Source organism: Pseudorasbora parva, chromosome 9 (assembly GCF_024679245.1).
Source record: "Pseudorasbora parva isolate DD20220531a chromosome 9, ASM2467924v1, whole genome shotgun sequence".
Lineage (NCBI taxonomy): Eukaryota > Metazoa > Chordata > Actinopteri > Cypriniformes > Gobionidae > Pseudorasbora > Pseudorasbora parva.
The window spans coordinates 20,666,074-20,686,892 of NC_090180.1; the positions used below are offsets into that span (position 1 = coordinate 20,666,074).

The following is a 20,819-nucleotide window of genomic DNA, read 5'->3' on the forward strand; positions in this document are numbered from 1 at the left end:
GCTGTTTCATGCATACTGATCTTTTTACACTGTTAAAGACTTGGAATCCCATACTAAACATAGACAAAGTTTCAAAAGTTAAGGTGGACGTTTGATGGGAGTATTTCTTTGTCAAAAATACTACTTCCGGTTAGTCATACGTTTCGGCAAGTTTTTTGAGATCATGCGTCCCCTTTGACGTTAATGGGGGCGGAATTTCCTTGTATGGGCCGTATGGACAATTCTACCGGAAGCGCGTGAGAGAGAGAGAGGGAGAGAGCGAAAGTAACAGGCTACGCCCATCAAAGCGCTGGCTTGTAGGATGCTGGACAGGTGATGTGCACATAACAATGTCACCAAAAAAGTGCGTTTTTGGTTGCCAGACCAAGACAGTCCTGCACAGATTCGCCAAAAACCCCGCGTTAAGGCAACAGTGGATGTAATTTGCTTTTCCGGATCAGCAACTGAGTTGCGCGAATGTTTATATCTGTTCGCTGCATTTCGGTGCCGACTGTTTCATAAACAAGGCCCAGCTCGACGCCGGATTTTCCCAATCGCCTAATGCTGAATGATGGAGCAGTCCCAGGGCCGGCGCGTGCCTATAGGCGAACTAGGCAGCCGCCTAGGGCGGCGGCTCAGCCAGGGCGGCAAGAGAGAGAGAGAGAGTGTAGTTGTGTAAGCGAGAGAGAGAATTAAAAAAAATATGTATTTGTTAGTTTTACATTAGGTAGGTTACAATTATGGCACTTATATCAACAACATTTTTCCCACTCCATTAGTATAAATTTAAAAATAAAAATTCCCGCCCGGCCGCGCCCCCACCTCACTTAGAGCGGCATCGATTAGTATATGCGTGCAAAATACGCTCGACTGTGCCATCCGTTCCGTGGAAGAGCGCTTTTCGCTGCTTCGAGACCATAAGGCGCGTATTTGGGTTTTTATATGACATCACATCTCTCAAAGAAAAGGAGAATAGCCTACAATAGTTCTTCAGGATTGCTTAAGACTGGAAAAGGCCCTGACTCATGGAGACTCACGGGATGTTGATAGGCATAAATAGTTTGAAGAGCTGACTGCTTTGGGTAGACGCCTGGTTGCTGGATCTAAACCACTGGATGCGCTTAAATTCATCTATGAAAAAGGGATGGAATAAATTTTTCTGAGCCCGATCTCACGAAAATGCATAGCCTATAAATAGTTTGCAATCTCGTGGAATGTATACGCCAAAATGAGTTTTGGCATGCATATGGTAGGCTACGTGGTTTTTCGCGTGCGATGCGCACTTTATGGCGTATTATACATATGAACCGTATTATTAGGGTTATGGCGTATCATATGCACGCAAAAAAGATTTTACACTCTTAGTATTTATACGCATGACCATGAGATTGTGTTGATTTTTCCCAATGTTTTTATAGCATTGAGAGTGCTTCTCACTCTCCCCGTCACTGTGAGCTCAGTTTCTCAAAGCTTAAACTGATTAAAAATTATCTCCGACGTACAATGACACAAGACAGACTCAATGGACTAGCAACAATTGCAATTGAGCACGAACTAGCTGAAAAAGTTAAACTCGAGGACGCAATCAAAGCCCTTTGCCGCTGCGAAAGCCCGACGAGCACGCTTCTGAAATGTAGGCTATTATGTGAATGTGTGTTTGTGTGTATCAGTCAAGAAAAAAATCGAAACCTCCAATGAGCTAAATATTTGTTTGCATATTGCATATGTTTAGAGATGTTCTGCTGGTGGAAACAACAGGAGACCATAACGCGACTGTCAAGATATGGCTCGCACAGTGTTCAGAGCATAAGTTCAGAGTCCGCGCCATCAGCAGCAGCAGCAGCGCGTTTTTCTTGTAAGCGTGGCGTTTCTGTTGCGTGTCATCCGCGGAGCGTCTGCTGCTATTAATACAGGGAAGCCCTATACTTCATGTTAAATATAAATATATTGCCGATTGATACAGCAAAGACAACGCCGGCAGTAGCCGGCCCTTGACGGCAAAAGGCTACAGAATATTTCGTTCTTTATTGACTGGTTTAATATTTCAAAATCGATAATTATATTGTTTTTTATTATTACAATTCGGCCTATCTGCATTTATGTACAGATTTTCAAACATGAAAATGTCATTTTTATTAATATGTATTCGTGTCAAAATGGCATATACACATCTTTTCCTATTATATTTCGCCTGGAAACGCTTCCAACACGCTCGCGTGTCGCGTGAAAATAGGCGTATCTCCTATTTGAAGCATGCACATATTTTCCGCGCGGCTCGGACCGACGTAGGCAGTATGCAAGCTCTAACCGGTTAACATGGGAGCCGAAATAAAAACGGACACGCCACGCAGCCGAGATGCTCACGACACGCTTTAGTGTGTCCCCGCCGTTATGGCCTTTTCACAACTGGTTCCTTCATTCGTTATTTATAACAGGTATTTATCTGATTGCGAAATGACTAAATTATCGTGCGCTTAGGTCGCGCTCTCTCTTATGTGGTCTTTGAATTTGAAATGAGCTGCTGAATAAAATGCATCTAATCTTATGCTTTCGTTGCTGTAAACTCCGTTAAATGAGCATTCCACGGGAATTGAAGATCGGATTTATATTCATTTTGCGTAGGTGTAAGGTAGGCTATAAGACAACCTGCATGTTCTTTTTTTTATTTTTATTTGTTTAGCTCCGTTTGCGAGAGCCGCGAGCAGAATCAGCCTGCCTCAGCTCGTCAAAATGCCTTTTACTGTGGTGGTAATAGTAGGCGAAATTATCTAACATTGTGATGCTTGAAGTGTTTTATATCTATGGATTTTATTATAGGCAAGACAAGCCAAGAGTTGATTTGAGAGACTAAATAGATTTAATATGCGGTTAACTCACTGTCGGCCGCTGGCCGCTTGGTCGTCACTTAAAAAAAATAAAACTTTAATTTAACAAACAAAAAAATGCTCTAAACATTTTTCTAAATTAACTTAATAAAGAAACGAAACGAAATATATCTACTTTGACATTAAAAACAAAACAGCACTATTTTAATGGCTGCAACAATGTAAAAAAAAAAAAAAAAAAAAAAACGGCCTCCAGTCGGACCGAGAATTTTGATAAGATTTGAGGCCCGTGCAGGGCTCTAGTTTTATTCTGTACACTGTCTATTATAAAACAGAAATGATATGCAGCTGTAGCACTGTGTACTTTTTTCACTTTGCAGAATGAAAAATAAAATCTGAAAACATGCCTGCACGTTTTTATTTTAGTGTCATTTTATAGATAAAGAACATATTAATTTGTATGTACATGCATCACCTAATTGTGAGTGTGAGGTGGGGGCGGCACGATCGTGCTCTGCCTAGAGCGGCATTTGAGCTAGCGCCGGCCCTGAGCAGTCCCAACGTTAGAAGGGTGAGTGAGACTGCTTCAAATGTCTGTGTTTTTTTTAGTCCGCTTACTGTCTACACAAACCACGCGTAAACACACAAACACACGTGCACAACTGCACTTCCCACATGTACACCTTCAAAGACAAAAATACGACGATATAATTCAAGTATAAATATATAAATAACACAAGCCGCTAAGCATATTATATAGTTAGTGTATAACTTGTACCACATACAGACGTCCTGCTCTAGTCGTTTTTGCTGCTGCTCCTGTTCAACTGCAGCCTCTGGGTCTGATTCCGGATCATAGATGTATGGCTGTATCTGATTAAAAGCCATATTTTTATTTTGAATAAGGTTTTTTTCCCGCTGTTGACACAGCTTTACGACGCACTCGACTCAACATAGCAGCAGCGAGCACACGTCATTATTTAGCTCCGCTCACACGACACGCCCCCACCCGCTCGGCTTTTTTCGGAAAGACTCGGAACAGCGCATCTTTCTTATATAATTATTAAAAAAATAAAGACTTTTCGGAGATATGCAGGATGCAATGCTACTCTATAGGTACTCAAGATTGACATGACACTGACTGAAACTGAGTGTTTCACCCCCCCTTTAATGAAGTTCCAGCTCATGTAAGGAAGACATGTATGCGTGTTCGCTTCATTAAAACACAATGCCTTCTATATTGGATCCAACAAGAATGGTGCAACACACTTATGTGAGTAAAATGTCTTTTTTATATGTAATAGTAGTCCCAGGGCTATGTGTTTTCCAGACAGGCTACCAAAACGTACGCCTGTCTGCAGGCCGGTGAATCTCAAATAGTGAAATAATATTACTTTCTTGATCTGGGCGCGCGTGCGTGTGTGTGCATGTGCGATTCGCACTTATATCCACCGATCGGGCGGGCCAAGTAATACAAAAATAATATTTCAATCGCGGGTAGATGAGAGATAAATCATTGTGTTTGTTTGATAAAGACAATTATGAGCCCTGTGATCGAGAGAATCATTCCGGTTGTCGCTTTCAAAACAATCCCTCCCTCATGTGAACTGAACTGACAGTGGAGCTGAAGCTCATTAATTATGCATATCTTATCCAATCCTTTACTTCCAACTCTCCAGTGTGTCACCCCCATCAAAACCCAGCATTCAGGAGAGAGTCTCAAAAGCAGTGTAGAAAATAACCTATTACTTATTCAGTATGATGTTTTTGAATGTAAAAAACACAAATGTCATTAGTTGACCTCAGACAACAATAAAAATAAATAAATAAATAAAAAACCCAGTTCATGACAACTTGATTAACTTGATGTCCATACAGAGAATAATATAGTGGTCATCAAGAGTTAAGTCCAAGGAGCAAGGAAATTATCATTCAGAGTAATCAAAGCCTGAAAAGGACTGATCTTAGCCTGTTAACACGACAACAATGTACTAAAAACAGATGACAAAGTTGTCAAAATGAGCCCTGTTCACACAGATCTGTGAAAATGACTAAAAAGACTGTAACACAAAATACGCATGAGCATGACATCACCATTTTCACAAGTACGTGTTTTTGTTGCTTATATGCACACTGTGAGTATTTCCATATTTTTATATATCTGATTGAATATATATATTTGGCACATTTATTTATAGTGTATATTCTGATAACCTATACTGTCACATGTTGTGCAGAATTGTGTTCATTGTCTTTTGGCAATGTTGGAGCAGGAGACTGTGCACCTTAAAAAGTGTGTTCCTGTTGTTATTGCAATAGTTAAATAAGTGGTTCTCTTTCATAGGTTCACTCGACGCTGTGAAATTACACATATGGGGGGTACGCCTATAGGCCTTCCGATTGTCTGAAGCCCTTATAGAATCACGCCAATTCATTGGCTGATGGCGCAGCGCCGCCCCTCTAGCTCATCACCTTTGAGCTATACTGCCCTACAAAGGCAAAAGACCTTAACTCACTGGAGTGTGGAACTGAGAAAAATGACTTTAAAGATTTTTTGTTGTCCAGCCAAATTAGTTATAGGTAGGACACTGGAAATCTGGCATTTAGATGTTTTAGTAATGACAATTATCTACATACACTTTTTTTTTACTCAAACTTGACTTTTGACCCCTATTTTGAAGTTACGGCACTCTGCCTTTGTATTGTCTGCAAAAAATGTGGAGTCATGCCAAGGCAAAAGGCAGTAACTTCCATATTATCAATATTTGGTTGCTGATCACCATTTGCAAAATCAATATAGTAACACCTTTATAAAATCTAATGATCATGGCATTTATTTTGGATGATTTACAATTAATTATAGCCATCTTATTATTATTAAGGACACAATACCTCTAGTAAAGAGAATCTTTATTGTTGTGCAGCAAAACTTACAGGTTGATAGGTGACACAAGATTATTTCTAATGAGTAAACATTTGCATATATAATGCAAATATATAAAAAAATAGAACAAATAAAAAATCTTGTAAAAATGCATGTGATAAATAAGACAAACAGCAAACAGTGCCGCTGGTTAATCAAGGGTTAAGTTTGGCTATCACGCTATTATATTTTGGCTAATGACAGCGCTGACTGGATCGGATTGCCCATTCATAGGCTAAACAGAGTAATTATTTATTGCAATATGTTTTTAATGTTTTTATCTAGTAAAAAAGATACTATAGGCTACATAGCTTATACTTTTACATCTTTGAATGAAAATCGCCAAGCCTAAAAGGACAACTTTTAGATTGATGTGACAGGAATAATTCTCAGAATGCTTGTGGATTAAACATCTCCGATGACGTTCATTGGCATGGATTTGATCGGGTTTACAAGAAAAGGTAGGATATATGGATATAATTGCGAACTGTTACTAGCCTACTGATTGTATGCGTGGTCGCACGCTGTCACTGCATTCGAGTAGCCTACACACACTCGTGCAGTGGGCAGCCCCAGACTGCCTGACAGCGCGCTGAGAGAATATTCTGCATTATGAAAACATGTATGACAGTACACAGGCTACACCGTAACTCAAACGCGGCAAACTTTAATAGACATTAATACAAAGGCGGGACACCATAACTGCATGTCGGTACCGTAACTTAATTTAGACGCATGGCTAAACAAAGGCAGAGTACCGTAACTCAGTTTGAGTGTTCTAAAACCAAGGCAAAGAGCGGTAACTGCTGTTACGGTGTTCTGCCTTGGTTTCTCCTGGGCTTTTGGAAGTTACTGTTCAGACAATCCATAATTTTCTCGAAAAAACAACATAATTGACTAACGATATTTATCCACATGATAAAGGAGGTCTTGAAAGTCCCAAAAATGTCAATAACTCATTTTCGACCAAAAACGAAGTTACGGCCTTTTGCCTTTGCACGGCAGTATACTGGCGTGCGCGCTATCTTTTCCCCAGATTTCTCTGCCTTTATGAGGTGGTAGCATCGCTCCCTTCTTGCGATTTATCTGACCCTTAAAAACTGGATTTAAGCATCTTTCTCCTTCACTACTTCAGCGACCACGGATAGCGGAACTTTGTTCTCCTAACTGGTGAAGTATATGATGGAGTTTCGTCGTTGCCCTGCCGTGCACTCGCTCTACTCGAGGGATGACCTGCATGGTAAGTGATACATTATATATTATTTTATATATTTATGTATATGGGCCTACCCACGCGCGTGAGGCGGCTCAGGGCACTTCGAAATGCGAATATCGCTATGTACTCCCTCTTGAAGAGGTATTTTAATACAGTTTGATTCCCCCGCTGCGCGCCCGAGGCGGCTAGGCCTCCCTCAACCGCGGCCTGGGGTTCAGATGTTTAGGTGTTTATTTCAGGCCTGTCTTGTGTGACTACGCTTTCCCGCCTGGCGGCCAGGAAAATGCGCAGCCTTTGCGGCCTACTCCCTCTCCCGAGTGCGCGCCCACTTAGCAAAGTTTTTCTGCTTGTATGCACGCACAAACTATTATTCGCAGCCTGGAAGCAAGTGATACCATTTCTTTCGGCCTGGCTTACACTTTGCTTACGACAGTGTCCGACTACAAGGATTTTGGGCCTGTCTCATTTGACTACGCTTTCCCGCCTGGTGGCCAGGAAAAATCTTTGCGACCTACTCCGAGCTCGTCGACGCGTTTCACGCATGACTGAGAAGCTTGCGATCGATTGGCCTTATGTTCCCACAAATCGCAATCTTCTAAGCCCGATGAGAGATTTCTTAGTGTGCTAGTACGTATCGCACGTTGATAAGGAAACTGCCGTTTTTCAGAGATCTGCACAACTAGGTCTCCAGACCCTGAAAGCAGTCATTTTCCGCCCACCTTCTAATGCGGTAGCGGCTCACTTCACCATCCTCGTTGGTTCTGTGGAGCGCGGTTATTCCGCAATTCCGGCGATCTAAGTCACACTGGCCTCTCATCTTCAGCTTATTAGAGCTCTGCATAGCCAAGGATTTTGGCCTTATGGGCTACTAAGCACACCACGCGAATAGGGCGCTCGATGGCTGATCTGGTGGCTGCTTTACGCCACCTTTGGTTGAACCTCACTGAGATTCGCGACATGGAGGTTTTTTTTTTCCTCCTCGACAAGCTCTATGTCTCTGGGATTTATTGGGAAAAAGGCAGTTCATGCCTAGGAGAACTCATGTTCCTTCAAGCACCTCTCCTTCCCAGCCTAGAGCGCCCTCCGTTCAAAGGAATTTCAGGAGGGACCAGAGCTCGTGGTCGCCCCTTTCCACGACAAAGACCTCTTCGGTGCAGATGAAGTGGTCTGGCAGTAGCTTTCCGCTCCTGCTCCGCTGAGTCGTTCTTTACCCTCCCGGCAGGGAAAAGAGTCGCGCTAACGTCCGGGGCTGGGTCAGACTGCGCAAGCGTTTCTGTCCGCCTCCTGGCCGCTCTCCGAGTCCACCCCCTTCACACTCGCCGCCAGAGCGTCTCGAGGGGCGCCAGGGAATGGAGACGCTTTAGGCTTTCTCCCCCTGAGTCCGTCGGATCACATTTCCACTACCCGTTTTCTAGGAGGCACGGCGCGTTCTCTCCAGCGGAAAGTGGACCTTACGTTTCCCACTCAGGCAGCTGGGCTACACACTTCAGTTTTGCCCATTCAGTGGGGTCCTCCATACTGTAGTAAAACAGTGCCCCAGAGGCTTCTGTTCTACAGGAGGAGCTGTTCTCCCTTCTAACAAGGGAGTGATAGAGGAAGTCCCGCCTACAGACGTAGAGCGAGGATTTTTCAGGTGTTACTTCTTGGTTTCCATATTTCCTGCGGCCCATATTAGACCTCTGATGTCTGAACTTTTCCCTCCTCATATGGAGGTTCAAGATGTGGACACTGAAGTCTTAAAACATTGCCCAGGTTCGTGCAGGGGAGTGGTTTGTGTCGATAGACCTGTAAGATGCGTTTCCATATTCAGGTCATTTAACGACACAGGAAGTGCCTCAGGTTTGCCTTAGGAGGGAAGGCTTTCCAATACTGGGTGCTCCTTTTCGGTTTGCTCTGGCACCAAGGACATTTACTAAGTGTGTGGATTCTGCTCTGGCCCCGCTGCGGCTCCAGGGCATCCGCAAACTCAACTACCTGGACAATTGGCTCTTATTGGCCCAGTCCAGAGAGATGGCAAATGATCATAGAGACTCGAATCATCATCGTCACGTCCGTTCCCTTGGCCTAAGAGTCAGCATTTCTTCACCCTCCTCACAGGACACCATGTCGTTGTTAGGACAGACAACATGGCGGTGGTGTCTCATGTGACTCGCCAAGGGGGCTCTCGGTCACGCACCCTGGATAGGCATGCGCGCCGTCTCCTCCTGTGGGCCCAGGGCAAATTCCTGTCTCTCTGGGCAGTTCATATCCCCGGGGTTCTGAACCTCGCGGCAGACTCCTTTTCGAGGCAGAAACCCAATTCAGGGGAATGGATGTTAAATCCTCTCACAGTAGACCAGATCTGGGAGCGGTTCGGCAGAGCGGAGCTGGACCTCTTTGCTACGAAGGTGTCGTCCCAATGCCCACTTTGCTTCTCTCTAAGTCCTCCTGCGCCGTTGGGAGTGGATGCGTTCGCTCACCCCTGGCCGAGGTTGAAGCTCTATCCATTCCTGCCAATCAAGAAGATTCCGGCGGTTCTGTGAAGAGTGAGAGAGACATAGCCCCCTCTACGAGGAAGCTTACTCTTCCAAGTGGGAGGTCTTTCAGGCACGGTGTTCGGCCCACAGTAGAAGTCCAGTCGACTGCCCTATTGGTTCAGTTCTGGAGTTTCTGCAGGAGAAGTTTGCAGCCGGGCGGCGGCTACTATTCTCAGAGTGTATGTAGCAGCTATCGCCGCCCACAGGGAGTTGGATAAGACCCATTGGGAAGCATTCTTAGTCTCATCTTTAATGTTAAGCGCCTGAGGCCAGTTCGTTCCCCTGGTGTACCCTCTTGGGACTTATCTTTTGTCCTGGAGGGTTTTACGAGTGCTCCCTTTGAGCCATCGGAGTCAGCTCGGAGCGGGTTCTGACTCTTTAAAGTTGCTCTTTTATTGGCTCTAAATTCTTTAAGCGAGTGTGGGATTTGCAAGCCCTCTCTGTTAGCTAGGCTTGCTTAGGTTTTGCTCCCGGCCTAGTTAGGTCTCTCTGAGACCCAGGCTGGGTTATGTTTTCAAGGTTTTGTCCACATCCTTCCGCTCGCAGGTCACCATTCTCCATTCTTTCCACCCTCCACCTTTTGCATCCTCGGAGGACGAGAGGTTACATTTGCTTTGCCCAGTTAGGGCATTGAAGCTGTATGTTGATCGTTCGGGTGGTTGGAGGAAGTCTAACCAGTTGCTGGTGTGTTTCGGAGCCGGTCGCCGTGGGCTTGCCGCGTCGAAGCAGAGCATTTTACATTGGTGACGAAGGTTATATCTCTAGCTTATGAGGTGCGCGGAGTTCCTTCACCTCTGGGCATTAGAGCACACTCTTCTAGTGTGCTCTAGAGGATTTTATAGTTTAGATCTTGACATGGCTCCGGGTTTGCATGTTCTGTCAGCTTAATCCAGTCGTTCAGGTCTACCTGACGTTTATGTCAGATGCGGCAGCACTTTAGCTTGGCGTGTGTGGTATACCGTTCCCCATATGCGTCATTTCGCAGCGTCGAGTGAACCTATGAAAGAGAACGTCTCAGGTTACTCATGTAACCTATTTTCTCTGAATAGGGAACGAGACGCTGCGCACGCTGCCAAGCTCCCCGCACTGCCGACAAGCCGTCTTGCTCGGCAGAGAAATCTGGGGAGAGGATGGCACGCGCGCTACTATAGCTCAAAGGTGATGAGCTAGAGGGGCGGCGCTGCGCCATCAGCCAATTAATCGGCGTGATTCTATAAGGGCTTCAGACAATTGGCATGCCCATGGGCGTACCCCCCATATGCGTCATTTCGCAGTTCGTCTCGTTCCCTATTCAGAGAACATAGGTTACGTGAGTAACCTGAGACAATTCTTTTAAGTGTGTTTTTCAAATGTTATAATAAAGGATTTGTGTAATTGAGAAATATAATTTTGCTAGTCTCACCCAGGGTGTAATTCAATGTAGAACCGCCACAGTAGCCTAATATTGCTGCTGTCTGTGTTTGCAATGTTTCAAACAACAAAAGACAAGGAAATCACTTGCTGCTCTTGATTGAATAGCTTTTGCACTTTTGTAACTCTAATAAGGATTACTATTTAATTTATACAGTCAAATATTCAATGTTATTTCACATTTGATTACATTTCTGTACCTGAAAAATAATTTTAGACCTACCTGAAAAAACTGAAAAGCACTGTTTACTTATAAAACAACTGTGTATATTGTAATTTATGTTAATCATTTCAATAATTTATTTTTCTATATTTGCTGACTGAGGCAATCCAGATGTTGTTGTTTTTTGTGATGTGTAGATGTGTGTCCTTGGTTGTCCTATGTTTTTTACTGTTTTATGCTTTTGTGTATTAAAAATAATAAAGCACTGCTTATTTCATTATTATATTGTGCTCCATTTGTCTGCAAGGCTACTGTTTCACAGTTGTCACAGTTACCTGACAAATATAAATAGTAAAATCGCGAACCTGAGTTTATTTCACTACAGATAGGGGTGATTCATTAAATTGTCATTGAGTATGAATTGGGCTATATTAAACTTTCCTTGCTTTGCCTTGCCTCTATTGTATTTATTTGTTCTGTTGCTTGTAATTAGATCATTTGTCCTTATTTTTTGTTATTTTGATTTTACAGTAGTTTTTCCCTGAACATAGCACATTCTGATCTGTACCGAAACCGTGAACCTAAAACTGTGATACAAACCGAACTGTGAGCAATTTGAACCGTTACACATCTAGTATAAACGTACCCTAGGGTAAACATACCCTTAGATTCAGCCTTTATATCTGCTTCATATAATCTCATAACAAGCATGAGGTGGAGCTCTTTAAAGCTCTGGGAAGTGCAAGCATGTAAATGACGCAACAGAGTCCAGGGTAATTGTGACAGTAGGTGTCTGATCCACTACAAAAAGAGAACATATTGGCTGCTTTTTTTCATTCCTCCCCTCACTGCAGGCAACTACTCTCGCCTAAAATTCAACCGAGGCGTATCTCAAACGAGCCTATTGTGTAGGCACTCGGCACTGATTGACATGACGAATGAAATCTTTAAACTCGGCTGCGGGGTGGAATTTGCAATGAACTGGTTTGTGGGGGGGAATCACACGTCTCTAACATGCTCCAATGCAGACAGGCGTAGTGCACAAAATAATGAAATCAGCAAACTATAGGTCTAGAATTAAGGGGGATATAATGATTAATTTTAATAAACAGCCCATATTAAACTATTCTACCAACACCAATGTGGAGACTGAATGCCCAACAACTGATATCGGATCAGTCTCAGTTTCAACCAATGAAAACCAAATTAGTTGACCACAACAAGAAACAGTATTAAAAACCTAGACTATTTTCAGAGACAAAAGCGTTGATAGGAAACAATTAGCTAATATCTCAATGAGATAATACTGCAGGTGGGTAGTCACTTGACTGATGGGATATGCTTGTGGGTTACACTCAGCACAGATTATGTTTCCCCCACAAATGACATCAGTTAACTTAAAGAGACATGCATGCTGTTCAGGGAAGTCTGGGAAGTCCCCTCCTGGAAGGCAGGAGGGAAATGTACCACTATCAGATCTCGGTCTAAACTATTAGCATCCCTACAACTCAGCAGCCTTGTTTATAGCAGGTATCCATCTCAAATGCATCCCCACTGACCTCATACAATTGGATTTTGACAAGGGAGGGGTCTCTCATTTCATGATCATTTACTACGTCAGTGTGTTTCTGCACACTGAACAGAAAAACCAACCGCTCCCAAATATAGCCTACTTGAATTCTAATCAAGCAAACACAGCATTTTGAGTGGAAGCTCGATTATTTTAGTCCAGTGGTGTGCCTGTGTAAATAAACTAGAGATGCACCAGTATTAAACGTCTAAACAATTGAAACAGTTATGCTTAGTTTTGGTTTCATTTTCACTGTGTTCTATTCCTGTTCCTGCAATCCTATCACCTGACTTTCATTTATTCTCATTTTGCCACCACTAGTTTTGATGGTTATTCAATATATGATTAATTAGATCAATTTGAATTCAGTTCCTTATCATGTGTATTTAAGCCCTTCAGTTCAGTACTTTCTGTATTTGTTTTGTTTTATTGCAGTAATTTTTATTTATTTATTATTATTAAAACAACACACACAATTGAATCATTACAGGATAATTTAGGCATCAAAACAGTATAATATAAAGTATGAAAAATTTATTTTCATTTTTAAATTTGAACTTTATTTTAAATTATTTAAATTATTATTATCTAACTTTATGTGTGGTATAACTAACTAAGGTAACTAAATGCAAAAATAGGGTAGGTGATAAAAATGTGCATAATTAAATATTTTCTATCAGCTGATACGTTCGTTCGTTCATTCGTTCGTCCGTTCGTTCGTTCATTCATTACTCAGTGGACTACTAGAATTTATATTTATTTTTTTAGATTTAGCTTGTCTTTTTCTTTTGATGTCACACATAATCAGTAAAGTTTAAAACTCTTGTTTTAATCAACTCTTTGATTTCTAAAGGATAATGTGACTATGAAGACTGGAGTAATGATGCTGAAAATTTAGCTTTGCGTGACAGGAATAAATTACACTTTAGAATATTCAAACAGAAAACAGCTAATTTAAATGATAATAATATTTCACAATATGTCAGTTTTTACCGTATCTGATCAAATAAGTGTAGTCTTGACAATGTCACTTTTGATCAATTTAATGCACCCTTGCTGAATAAATCATTTATTTCAAAGAAACCCAGCTTTTTGAATGGTAGTGTGTTTTCATAAAAAATCCAACATGAATTTCAAGCGCACATATGCAGACACCAGCCTGTTATCAGTGATGACGTACCCAGCCTTTGGTCTTACCTATAATGAGGATGACTTTGGGTCTGGGTCTAGATGGGTCAAACACTTCATATTCCTCTATGAGCTCCGCTGTCTCTGACAAGTCTGAGTCACTCTCTATGGAAAACTGGTTGATGGGTGGGAGGCGCTCGTACCTCCGATAAGGAAAGTTGGGGCTATCCGGGAGAACTGCATGGAAAAATGCAATTTGTTAGTCATGAGAGTTTCGGATGTCTTCAAATATATAATACAAAACGTTCAGAGGAAAGCCCACTGATAGCCTATCATTGGAAAAATTGTTTCACTGAGGACATGTTTTAGTCTAGAGGTACTTTGCATTTATTTGCCTTCTTTCATTGCCTCGAGGTGGGTAGAACAATGTTGCTCAGCACAAAGACAGGAAAATCCCTACCAATGCTCGCTATGCTCTAACAACATCCAAATAATGAAAAATGAGCCTGCTGTGCAAGACAACAACACAGCAGCTTGTGGCCGATTCTAGTTTGCATGAATTTCAGCATCGCCTACAATTTAGAGTTGCGTCGGCTGAGGACAACACCTCCTACTCACCATTCCGGAAAAAAGAGCGGCGTGACTGCCCACCATTGAGAGGCGGTAACGACTTCTTCTCCTGTCCGACAAACGTGTCCCACCGAACTTTGTCAGTCCCACCGATCTCCTTCACCTTCTTAAGGCAGGTCTCTAGATAATCTAGAGGGTCATCTGGTCGGTAGTACATCAGACCAGTCAGCAGACTCTGGGAAATCAGTGACAGATCAGGGAGATATTGAGTTTATCCATAATTACCATTGAACATTCCGGTAGCATGCAATTTTTTTATTATGTTCTAATTCAGGTTTCCATGGGATACTGCAGCCTTTTTGGTATTATAATGAACAATAAATATATATTTTTTTAAAACATACATATATAAACAGTATGTACACTGCAAATAATTATTGCAGTGATTATTATGTTTTTTAACATGTTATATGTTTGGCAGCATTCCTTCTAATGCTCGGTGATGGAGTGTTAAGCTTTTAATTTCTTAAACAAGCATGTAGGAAGACACATCTTGGCCATATTCCAGGATGACAATGTCAAACTGTGAGAGAAGAGTTGTGAGGAAGAATGAAGAATTATTTTCACACATGAATTGGCACCTTGAGTCCAGACCTTATTAATTAATTCATTTGTTACATTTACATAGTGCTTTTCCAGGAACTCAAAGTGCTTTACATAAAGAAGGGGGGAATCTCCTCAAACACCACCAATGTGCAGCATCCACATGGATGATGCGACGGCAGCCATACTGTGCCAAAACGCCCACCACACACCAGCTGATTGGTGGAGAGGAGACGGAGTGATGAAGTCAGTTAGTATATGGGGATGATTAGGAGGCCATGATGAACAGAGGCCAAAATGGACAAATTAGGCAAGAATGCCTGGGTTACACCCCTACTCTTTATCGAAGGACATCCTGGGATTTTTAATGACCATAGCGAGTCAGGAGCCAGATGCCAGGTCTCATCTGAGGGACGGTGCTTATTGACAGTATAGTGTCCCCATCACTATACTGGGGTGTTAAGACCTACACAGAGCACAGGGTGAGCGCCTCCTGCTGGCTTCACTAACACCTCTACCAGCAGCTACCTGGTGTTCCCTGGAGGTCTCCTATCCAGGTACTGACCAGGCTCAGCCCTGCTTGGCTCCAGTGGGAAACCTTGAGTCTTGAGCTACAGGGTGATATGGCTTTTGTGTGTTGAAAATGATGTTATAAAATTACTCTGTGCATTCCCTCTGCAGCTGCTATTAGACACTTGTTGCACACTGCAGTAAGCTAGATTGATATTATAATATCATATTAATAAATGCTGGATGGCTTGTGTAGCTAAATGCCAAAATGCTTGCATGCATTACATTTTTAAACATATTGTATGATATAGAAAATGCTGTATTACTGTACAAAAATTTGTTTTATGACTATAAATGTATACAAAAAATTGTTCCCTTATCTAATAAAGTTAGATTTTTTTTTTTCGAGGGTAATGCGGTTACAATAAATAGCTTTTTTCTCTGGATAGACACATTCTTGGAAATATCTGGGGTATGTAAGAACACAACCAAAATATATAACATTGTATACCAGTGGTTTTTGGATATTTTAATTCAAACATCTTACATATTGTGCCTTTAAAATGAATTGTAACCAAAATATCGTATATAAGTTCAGAAGATGAAATTATGTAATTATTAACAGAATTTTCATTTTTAGGTAAACTAATTCTTAAATACACCTTCCTGTCCATTAGATATATACCCTAATGCAGATCATCATCATCATCATCATCATCATCATATGGCAAGGATATTGCAAACCAAGTTGGACTAAACTCTTCAAGCAAGAGGACAAAGAAGCACCAACTGTATTGACTCAGAATGTTCCTGCTCTCAAAACAATAGTAAAATAATAAGGTGACTGTAAATTTCCGTTGGAATAGTTATTAAATAACCCTGTCATAAGCTGATATTTTCTGTAAGACTTGACTTTTTGACAGCACGCCTACCACAATAAACAACATGGACAATCTGCGTTGTCGGTTTCACACGATCCACAGCAAACGAGGGTGAAAATAACCCTCTCTAAATGATATAGCCTATAACCTTATCTAATGCAACACTCAGCAACTCAGTCAGTTTACATTATTTACAGCATGCAAAGCACAAGCCTACGTTTAAATTAACCATTACCTTTTAATTATGAATCATCAACTTATGACATTTTTAATAACTGTGAATCGAATCAACTATACAGACATGGGCTTTTCAGTATTTCAACACTGATTCCCAGCAGTGAGATATCCCGATGCAAGTAACTTCGTGTTGTTTATGTGTAGCGTCTATGAAAAGATCTTCTTTGGGTTTCACCACAACAAAAGTTCACAAATGCTCACCTCAAACAGCTGAGGGATCTCTCTTCTGGAGAGGTATTCCTTCGCATCGTTGGTGTTCATATCTGTTTCGATGTTGAACTATCGATGTTGTTGAGTTGAGTCCGTATAGAATATAGTCTTGTGTAGCAGGTTCACGGATCCGTGATGCTGTTGCGATCTTAACGCATTCTCCAACTGCCGACTAAACTAGATGGACAAAGACAGCTTCACTCTTAGTAAATCGTTGTGCATGTTACATGCTAGATCCAGCCTCTCCTTTAGTCTTGCTCTTAGTATCTCACTTTAGTGTTTTAAAACGCCAACACAACGCGATACACCTGCACGCGGCTGGAGTGACTCGTGTTTGGGCAGCTGATGCGCGCGTCCTGACGACTGATGCGCGTCTCTGGAGTTCGGAGGAGGAAACTAGAGCATGTTAGCGAGCGAGAGATGCTGTGTGTAAAAAAGGAAAAAAAGAAAAAGAAAAAAACACTTAAAAAGTTTTGGTAGGCCTATTTACATTATTTAAAACATGCATAGTTTAAAACATCTTGAATTGTGTAGCCTACGTGCATGTTTAAAAAACAAGCTATATATAGGCTACTTACCTTATAATATAGGCTATGCTGTATTAATGAATAATTAATTGTTTAAACATTAATATTTTACATAATATGCAGTGTACAATAGTTTAAGATGTATATTTAAATGTTACACACACACACACACACACACACACACACACACACACACACACACACACACACACACACACACACACACACACACACACACACACACACACACACACACACACACACACACACTCACACATTGAACAAAATTATAAACCCAACACTTTTGTTTTTGTCCCCATTTTTCATGAGCAGAACTCAAAGATTTAAACCTTTTTCTGTACACAAAAGGCCTATTTTCTCAAATATTGTTCACAAATTGTTCACAAATTGTTCGGGCGGCAGTGGCTCAGTGGTTCATGTAGGTTGTCTACAAACTGAAAGGTTGGTGGTTCAATCCCCAGTTCCACCTGTCGAAGTGTCCATGAGCAAGACACCTAACTCCAGCTGCTCCGGACGAGCTGGATGGTGCCTTACATGGCTGACATTGCTGTTGGTGTATGAATGGGTGAATGTGAGGCAAAAATGTAAAGTGCTTTGTATGGCCATAGGGTCTGTTAAAAGCGCTATATAAATGCAGTCCATTTACAAATCTGTGTTAGTGAGCACTTCTCCTTTGCCGAGATAAACCGTCCGCCTAACAGGTGACGTATCAAGATACTGATTAGACAGCATGATTATTGCTTAGGGCCACAATGAAATACCACAATGCCACAGATGTTGCAAGTTTTGAGGGAGCATGCAATTGGCATGCTGACTGCAGGAATGTCCACCAGAGCTGTTGCCCGTGAACTGAATGTTCATTTCTCTACCATAAGCCGTCTCCAAAGGCATTTCAGAGAATTTAGCAATTTGGTACATCCAAATGGCCTCACAACCACAGACCATAACCCCCGCGGCAGGGGCGTAGCACCAAATTTTGGGCCCTGGGTACAAACCATCTTGCTGGGCCCCCGTACCTTGTATGTGTATGTATAGAAAACTGACTTCTAAGCCCCCCCCCCCCCCCCCCCCCCGCCTCGGGCCCTGGTTACTCAGTACCCTTTATCCCCCCAGTCCCACGCCCCTGCCCCCCGGCTAGGACCTCCACATCCAGCAGCTTCACCTCAAAGATTGTCTGAGACCAGCCCCCCGGTCAGATGTTGCAACACTAGGTTTGCAGATTTATATAGATTTGTGAACAATATTTGAGAAAAACAGACCTTTTGTGTACATAGAAAAAAGTCTTATTATTATAAGACAGGGTTATTATTATTATGGTGCTTGTGATTGTGATTATGATTATGATTAGCATTTTTCTAACAATCTTTGACAGTTAGATATTTTTAACTTAATACATGTGACATTTTAGAATTTTGGAAAATCGTCCTGAATTCAATGGCAGGTGCAGAGGACAATAATGAATTGAATGGATCTCATGTTAGCGAGTTTTACATTTCATCAATGGGACTAATAAAATCCAATATAATATTAGTATGTATTAACCTATATAGTAACACTCTGACATAATTTCGTCAGTAAGTGTCACACATGCAGGCACCAAATGTTCCATGATGGATTTTGACATTTTTAGCCCCCATCTGTCCTACAATCTCACTTAATCCAGCATCAGTGTTCCAGTGCCTGCTGATAAACAGGTCCAAGAAATATATTATTGTGTAAATCATGTAAGGTGGAATTCTCAAGCATCATGTGAGATGAGATGAGCTGATGCTCTGGTCTGAAGTAAAATGAAGCTGTTGAAGAAAACAGCCTGTTTAAATTGAATCTGGTAGCCTATAATCCTTGTCCCAATGCTCTTGCAAGGCAGTTGGCTAATTGTGGCTAGCCAAATGGTAGCTATAGGCTATACATACTGAACTTTTTAGAAAATTACCAAATTATATATATTTTTTTTCAGGCACTCAAAGGTTTATAAATAATAATTCTGCTATTTACAAGGTCAGCAATGTTGGTTCTAAATGTAGGCTATGGGACAACATTTCTATGTATGTGCCTCTTAGGCCTATAGGGTCCAGTGTGTAGATATAATAGCCAATATTTGCTATGTAACAAAAATATCAATTGTTATGATAACAGCTATATATAGCCAAAATAGATTTATTAAAATGGCTATTTCTATTTATTATTATTATTATTATTATTATTATTATTATTATTATTATTATTATTATTGTTATTATTATTATTAAATCTATTCCTAATATTTTTATCATTGATAAAATGTAATGCACAATGTAATACATTTTATTTCGGAAAATGGGACTTTTAATCAAACCGGAAGTAAAGCGCTTCCTGGTTGCCGTTGCAATCTAGCTAGTCACTAAACCGGTGACAAACTAAAATGGAATATTACAATTTAATGGCAATATGTGCATGTATTCATTTGCTTGTTTTCATACCACATGTATACAGTAACTATGTCGAGGTAAGTGTCTTTATTGATAGCTGTTGTAAAGCGTCTATTTGATTCATTGAACTGGCAGTGAAGCTTTCAGCAGTAATATTCTCAGCTCAGTTTATTTTTTTTAAATATTTATTTAATTATTGTATGCCTGTCTTGTTTGTTACATATACACAAACGCACACACATACATGCACATATATAAACATACACTGAGTTTAGTTGATTTCAGAGCGTGCTTATGATTCCCAAACATATAGTACTGTCTAGGTAACTAGGCAGCTTACTAGGTTTTGAAACACAACCTGTGTGTTGCATTATGATGACCAGTTTGTTTAAAACAACACGTTTCTGTGGCCACTTGGATTTGTTTAATCAGTCAACTATTTATGACATTATCTTGACAACAAAGCACAGACTTGTCTGTATTTCAGTCTGCATCTTACTTGCTCTTTTGTAAAGCATTTTGAGTTTACAAATGTAAAATATAATGTCTTATTCATACATAGTTGTTAGACATAATACATTGCAATATATTGACAGTGTTGTAATGCACTCTGTTAAAATATCTTGCCATTCAAACAGTGAATGCAGAAGCAATATTTGCTTATAGCACTTTGCTACCATATTACTTCTATAATATCAGTGCCTCTCATAAAACAAAAAGGAGAACGTCTCTTTGTATATGACCTTCATTTGCTGTTCTTTTTTCTTTGGAATTACCTGAAAATTTTCACATTTCTCAGATTGATTAAATTAATAATGCAATAATAGTTTACATTAAGAAGACACAATACATACATTTACAAATATACCAAAACTAATGAAACTAAATTGAAATCAAATGTTTCCAATTTACTTAATGTGTCAGAGTTTTACTCATCTGTATTAATTGTGTAATATTTTAATTTTCTGATTGTTGTTTAGACAAAAGCTGAACAGTTTTTCAGCAGTGGCCACACCAACAACTGGGCAGTCCTCGTAAGTTTGACTTTTGAGAATTTATAAGGATTTTTAATGTATACATTCTTAAACATGTACTTTTGTTACTAAAATATAGCACACAACA

The 20,819-nt window shown here is 40.8% G+C and overlaps 2 protein-coding genes across 2 annotated transcripts in view; one reads left to right on the forward strand and one right to left on the reverse strand.

Moving 5' to 3' along the window:
* Positions 1-17,129, reverse strand: part of ak5 (adenylate kinase 5) — a 162,236-nt gene extending 145,107 nt beyond the window's left edge. The window contains exons 1-3 of the mRNA XM_067454289.1: positions 16,733-17,129; positions 14,349-14,535; positions 13,800-13,967 (exon numbers count right to left, since the gene is read on the reverse strand). Coding sequence (XP_067310390.1) covers positions 13,800-13,967; positions 14,349-14,535; positions 16,733-16,792 — 415 coding nt within the window. The 5' untranslated portion in view covers positions 16,793-17,129. The remainder of the gene's footprint in view (positions 1-13,799; positions 13,968-14,348; positions 14,536-16,732) is intronic.
* A 2,507-nt stretch (positions 17,130-19,636) lies between these two features.
* Positions 19,637-20,819, forward strand: part of pigk (phosphatidylinositol glycan anchor biosynthesis, class K) — a 64,367-nt gene continuing 63,184 nt past the window's right edge. Inside the window, 2 exon segments of the mRNA XM_067454290.1 lie at positions 19,637-19,774; positions 20,678-20,731. Of these exon segments, the coding sequence (XP_067310391.1) occupies positions 19,691-19,774; positions 20,678-20,731 (138 nt within the window). The 5' untranslated portion in view covers positions 19,637-19,690.